This window comes from Ictidomys tridecemlineatus, chromosome 5 (genome assembly GCF_052094955.1).
Source record: "Ictidomys tridecemlineatus isolate mIctTri1 chromosome 5, mIctTri1.hap1, whole genome shotgun sequence".
NCBI lineage: Eukaryota > Metazoa > Chordata > Mammalia > Rodentia > Sciuridae > Ictidomys > Ictidomys tridecemlineatus.
The window spans coordinates 177,000,953-177,007,342 of record NC_135481.1 but is presented as its reverse complement, the minus strand read 5'-3'; the positions used below and the strand labels follow the sequence as shown (position 1 = coordinate 177,007,342).

Genomic DNA, 6,390 nt, shown 5'->3' with positions numbered 1-6,390 from the left:
TTTTAACAAATGTTTCTTCTATCCCTCACGAAAGAAGGTGGGGGCTGTGAATATTTCAGTTACTGAAGTCTTAACTCCATAAACTAATAAATTCCATTATTCTGTACAAATAATATGCGCTAATTATAACAAAAAGAAAAAACAGATGAAATTAATTCAAATAATATATTTATTTTAACCAATGTATCCCAACTATTATTTCAACACATAATCAATATAAAAATTGTCGATAACGTATTTTAGGTTTTCTCATCTAAAAAAGGTGTATTTACTACATTTTGAGATTTTCTTTTTGGTGGTTCTAGGTCCAGGACCTCGCTTACACCAGGTAAGCATTCTACCTCTGAGCTACACTTCACCCCTAGTTAAGGGTGCATTTAATTCGCATTCACCACCCTTCAAGAGCTCAATTGCCTCCTACTGGCTAGCGAGTGCCACGCCGCTCCGCGCAGCCCTTGGATTTTTCCGAAGCCAGGAGCTTGGGTCTACTCGGACTATATAGAAGAAGCAATTCCGTCGGGACATCTCGGCGGAACGGAAGTCGTGCGCATACACGCGCAGCGGCGGACAGCTGAGTGGAGGACCGCACCGCCTGGCGGAGCTTCCGCTGAAGGACACTAGATCCGGCGGCTAGTGGAGGTGAGCGGCGGTCTCCGAGGGCTCGGTGCGTCACCTGCCCCTTGGCCGCCCCCTGGAAATGCAGGGGGCTTATGGGGAAGTTGTCACAGTGGCTGAGGCGCGGGGCCTGGAGTCTGGGGTTCGTGCCCAGCCCCGCTGCGTACTCCCGTGTGACCTTGGGCAAGTCACCCCACTTCTTCTGAGCACTAGCTTCGTCACCTGTGAAATGGGGATGATACAACGAGCCTCACAGAGTTGCTGTGAGTTCTGTGCAGTAATCCTTGAAAAGTGCTTTGCTGCATACTTAACACGTTGTAACCATCTAATCAAAATGTGGGCATGTTGTAGGCTGTTGTAGCAGACTTACAAAATTCATCCGAGACCCCCGATAGGCGCCTGCATCGCCTGCATCGCTCTGCAAAGCATTATACCTGTATCATCGCAATTGATTCTCACAACAGACTCAACAGATATAGGTTCTGTTATTCTCGGTTCTGTTATTCTCATTTCACGCGAAAATGGAGATTCCCAGAGTTTAAGATAGGTGCCTAAGGTTATCTGGTTAGGCAACATTTGGGTCCGATTCTGACTCTAATATCCATACTTTTTTTTAATATTTATTTTTTAGTTCTAGGTAGACACAATATCTTTATTTTATTTTTATGTGTGCTGAGAATCAAACCCAGTGCCTCACGCATGCTAAGTGAGTGCCCTACCACTTGAGCCACATCCCCAGCCCTATCCATACTTTTAACCACAATGCTCTTATATCCCTCACGAAAGAAGGTGGGGGCTGTGAATATTTCAGTTACTGAAGTCTTAACTCCATGCCAAGTTGGGTTTTTAATATCTTCCTTAATTCTCATAACACCCCTGGAGGGTAGGTATAACATTTATCTTTATGGATGTGTAATTGGCAGGCCAGAAGGAGGTATTTGACTTGCCAAAGGTCACACAGCAATTAAGAGACAGAAATGGATGATTTTTTTTTTGGGGGGGGTGGGAGGTGGGTTCCTAAGAATTGAACCCAGGAGCGCTCAACCTCTGAGCCACATCCCTAGCCCTTTTTTATAAATTATTTAGAGACAGGGTCTTGATGAGTTGCTGAGATTGGTTTTGAACTTGAGATGCCTCCCGAGCCTCTAGGATTACTGGCATGTGTCACGGCACCTGGCTAGAAATGGATGATTTTTAAAGTTCACACTAAAAGTCTAAAGTGCTGATAGTAGATACTGCAGGTGATGAAGTTGGAAAGGTAACAGTGCATTATACACGTGTAGCACTTGCCACAAGCCATTTCCTAAAATTGCTTAAGTGTTCTAGAACTGGGAGTGCTGAGGGCATAGGAACAATGAGATTTGGGGCTGGGGTTGTGGCTCAGTGGTAGAGTGCTTGCCTAGCACGTGTGAGGCCCTGGGTTTGATCCTCAGCACCACATAAAAATAAATAAACAAAATAAAGGTGTTGTATACAACTAAAAAATAAATATTAAAAATAAGAAAAAATGAGATTTGTTTATTGCTTTCAGCAAGCTCCCAGCTTACTAGAGATGGCAGAGTGTAAATTGTATTTGACAGAAAAGTGTGAACGTTATGTGTGTGTTTATTTGTTTGTTTTTGCAGCACTGGAAATTGAACCCAGGGCCTCATGAAAGTATTGTCCCACTGAGCTACACTCCCACCCATGTGAATGAGTCTCGTGATGGAGAGTTAGAAGAGAACTTTGGGAACTCAGAAGAGGATCCCAGCCTAAATTGGGGATGGTGGCCAGGGTAGGCTTTAGGAGGAAGCAGGGATCTGAAGTGATACAGAAGTTGGCCAGAGGGAAGATAGGCTAGCCAGAGAGGACAGCATATTTTAAAATTGAGAAGCTAATGGCAATCAATACAGAGGTGCATAATAAATGCAGAAGTGAGGCAGTCAGGCCATAAATATTGGGTCCATTGAGAATGTGTGGTGTGGCCTGAGGTATTATCCCAGGGGTATAATACATGTTCAGCATGTGCAAGGCCTTGGTTTTGACACACTTTCACTCAAAAGTAGTGGAAAGTGGGGCTGGGGATGTGGCTCAAGCGGTAGCGCGCTCGCCTAGCATATGTGCGGCCCGGGTTCGATCCTCAGCACCACATACCAACAAAGATGTTGTGTCCTCCGAGAACTAAAAAATAAATATTAAAAAAAAAAAAGTAGTGGAAAATATATTTTCATCTCCTGTACTTTAGTCACTTAAGTCTTTTTCTGAGAGGCAACTATTGTTTCTTAGGCATGCTAGCAATATTATATATACCTAAAAATACATATGCCTCAATATTTCCTGCCACTCCCCAGATTTAAGTATAGCATACTATAGGTAGTACTGAGCGCTTTTCGTCCTTGTTTTTCTTGTGTATAGATTCAGGCTCATTTTCGTTTTTAGTTGTCAATGGACATTTATTTATTTATTTATATATGGTGCTGAGAATTGAACCCAGAGCCTCACTCATGCTAGGCAAGTGCTCTACCACTGAGCCACAACCCCAGCCTTCAGCCTCATTTTCTAACAGTTGTATCTTATTCTGTTGTATGGATGTAGCAGGACTTATATATAATTAGTTCCCCTATTGATGACATTCCCATATTTTCCATTCCTTTGCCATTAGAAGCACTGCTGCACTGAATATCATTTTACAAATGTCCTCTTGAACTTGTATATCTGTAGGATAAATATCTAGGAATGGAAGTTATTAGGCAAAGAGTTCATGCATTTGTAATTTTGATGGAAAGTAGCAAATTGTCCTTTATGAAAGTTGTGCTGTTTTCCACATGAGAGGGTCTGGGTAGGATGCTTTTGAAAGTAGCAGTTTGAGACTCTTGGAACATGAAAGGAGTCACACAGTAGACGCTGTCCTTTTGAAGGAACTCAAAGGAAGATGCCCTCAGACAGTGAGTGGTTTTTTAGCAGGAAGCAGTATAGTAAGGTGGCTCTGGGCATGGGCTTTCGTTGAGTCCTGGCTCTCCTGGCTGGAGGAGCTCAGGTTAAGTTCCTTAAGCCTCTTGTCTCTTTCATCATTTCTGAATGTCAATAATAATGGTGCGTTTTGCCTTTTTTCTGGCACTCCTCTCTAGGTTCTTGGGCATGTTACCTTAGTTTTTTCACCTGTAAAACATGATGATGATGATGATGGTATTGTTGTTATTATTATTATTACACTGGGGATGGAACCTAGGGGCACTTTAACACCCCCAGCCTTTTTTTCTGTTTTTTCTGTCTTTTTCTGGGGATTGAACTCAGGGGCACTTAACGCTGAGCCACATCCCCAGCCCTTTTTTATGTTTTATTTAGAGACAGGGTCTCACTAAGTTGCTTAGGGCCTTGCTAAGTTGCTGAGGCTGACTTTGAACTTGTAATCTTCTTGTTTTGACTTCCCAAATTGCTGGGATAAAAGGCATGCACCACTGTGCTGGCTTATTATAATTATAATAATAATTATTATTATTTTGGTACTGGGATTGAACTCAGGGGCACTTGGCCACTGAGCCACATCCCCAGCCATATTTTATATTTTATTTAGAGACAGGGTCTCCCTAAGTTGCTTAATGTCTCGCCAATGCTGAGGCTGGCTTTGAACTCATGATCCTCCTGTCTCAGCTTTCCAAGCAGCTGGGATTACATGTGTACACCACTGTGCCTGGCTTATAATTAGTTTTTAAGAAATGGTATTGCCATATTGGCCAGATTGGCCTTTTGTTCCTGGGCTCAAGTGATCCTCCTTCCTCAGCCTTAAAGTAGTTGGGTCTGTAGACATGCACTACTGTGCTCAGCTTGAAATAGTATTATTAACCTCTTCATAGGCTTTTGCAAAGGATAAATGAATCAATATACACATGCTCAGAGCAGTATCTGTACATCAATAAATACATCAATAAATAAATAGTGTGTCTCATTCTTTTGCAGACTCTGGGCTGTTCAGTGCCATGCATCCTTTACAATGCATTCTTCGAGTACAGAGGTCTCTAAGGTGGGAACCGTTGACCTCTGTGTCCTGGCTCTTGTTCAAGACCTGTAAGGCACACAGCACTCTCCCCAGCACTGCATGCCCCAGTCCAGGCCAGCAGGAGGATGGAGTTCACAAGGATTTCAGCTCTAGGTTGGCCACTGGACCGACTTTTCAGCATTTTTTAAGAGCTTCAGCTCCTCAAGAGAAACCATCCTCCCCAGAAGCAGAGGACCCACCCCCCTATCTCACAGTGGATGAACTTCTAGGAAGGCAGAGAAAAGGTTGGTTTTACTTTTCTTTCTCTTTTTTATTTGTGTTTCTTCAGACTGGAGATTGAACTGAGGGGCCCTATACCACTGAGCCATATCCCTAGCCTCTTTTTTTTTTTTTTCTTCCCGCGGCAGTGCTGAGGATTGAACCCAGGGCCTTGTGTATGCTAGGCAAGCACTCTACCAACTGAGCTATGTTCCCAGCCCCCATCCCTTTCTTTATTTTATTTTGAGTCAGTGTCTTGCTAAAGTGCCCAGACAGGCCTGTAACTTGCAATCCTCCTGCCTCAGCCTCTGGAGTGGCCGGGATTACCTGTATACACTGGTGCGCTTGGCTCATTTTGTGTTTTGTTTTGTTTTGTTTTCCCTGTGGCCACCACACTGCTTCCAGGGGCTGGAGAGCCTCTTCATTTCTGGGATGAGTGTAATGTGTGGATTTAAACTTATTTTGCTCTCAGGCTGATAAACCGATCACTGGTCCTTCCTTTTCTGTTTTTATAACCATATTTCCTTATATTTTAAATGACATGGCTTGTAACTGGTGTATGTATATAACATGGCATTTCTTTTGTTTAGAAAAGTATTTTTGATGGTATTTTAGGATAGAGGCAGTAGGGGACTTAGTGGGTAATCGGTTGCCTCAGGTGTTCCTAAGGCTCTTGACGCCTTTTGAGACTTGTGACCCATTGTCATGTTTTTCTCATTGCAGTCTATCTTGAGACCTATGGCTGCCAGATGAATGTGAATGATACAGAGATAGCCTGGTCCATCTTACAGAAGAGTGGCTACCTGCGGACCAGTAACCTCCAAGAGGTACATGCATTTCCTGCTTCCTTGTGTTTTCTGGTCCTGGGGGATACTGCGTATATTGCTAATTCTTAAGTGTAGCCTGCTGGGAGAATCTTTTGTGTGGGGTGTACCATGGGACTGAGATGTACTTTTGTTCCAGCTTTTTTTTTTTTTTCGTCCGTACTGGGGATTAAACTCAGCTACATTCCCAGTCTTTTTTGTATTTTATTTTGAGACAGGGTCTTGCCAAGTTGCTTAGGACCTTGTCAAGTTGCTGAGTCTGGCTTTGAAGTCATGATCCTCTTGCCTCAGCCTCCCCAGCCACTGGGATTACAGGCTTCTTTTTTTTTTTTTTTTAATATTTTTTAGTTGTTGGCAGACCTTAATTATTTACTTATTTGTTAATATGCGGCGCTGAGAATCGAACCCAGGGCCTCACACATGTCAGGCAAGTATTCTACCACTGACCCCAACCCCTACAGGCTATTTTTGAGACTCTTATGATGACACTTAACTTTAGGCAAGGACTTAAGTTAACAACTTGCTGTGGGAAGGGGAGGCGGAGAGTTAGTACTTAGTGGGTACAGTTTTAGTTGTGGAGGATGAGGTAGTCCTACAGGTAGATGGTGGTGATGGTTGCATGACAGTGTGAACATTCTTAGTGCCGCAGAACATCATCATGTTTGAAATGATAAAAGTTTGTGTATTTTTTACTAGGTTGCTGATTCTACAAAGCCA

At 43.1% G+C, this 6,390-nt stretch overlaps 1 protein-coding gene across 3 annotated transcripts in view; it reads left to right on the top strand.

The window, feature by feature from the left end:
- Window positions 1-519: 519 nt before the first annotated feature.
- Cdk5rap1 (CDK5RAP1 mitochondrial tRNA methylthiotransferase) overlaps window positions 520-6,390 on the top strand; it is a 32,006-nt gene continuing 26,135 nt past the window's right edge. Inside the window, exons 1-4 of one of the 3 annotated variants that reach the window (XM_078051631.1) lie at window positions 650-664; window positions 2,241-2,389; window positions 4,552-4,875; window positions 5,573-5,676. In XM_078051631.1, coding sequence (XP_077907757.1) covers window positions 4,572-4,875; window positions 5,573-5,676 — 408 coding nt within the window. In that variant the 5' untranslated portion in view covers window positions 650-664; window positions 2,241-2,389; window positions 4,552-4,571. Of the gene's footprint in view, window positions 665-2,240; window positions 2,390-4,551; window positions 4,876-5,572; window positions 5,677-6,390 lie in introns of all 3 variants that reach the window. The other 2 variants (XM_005329924.5, XM_013360582.4) reach the window with 2 other exon arrangements.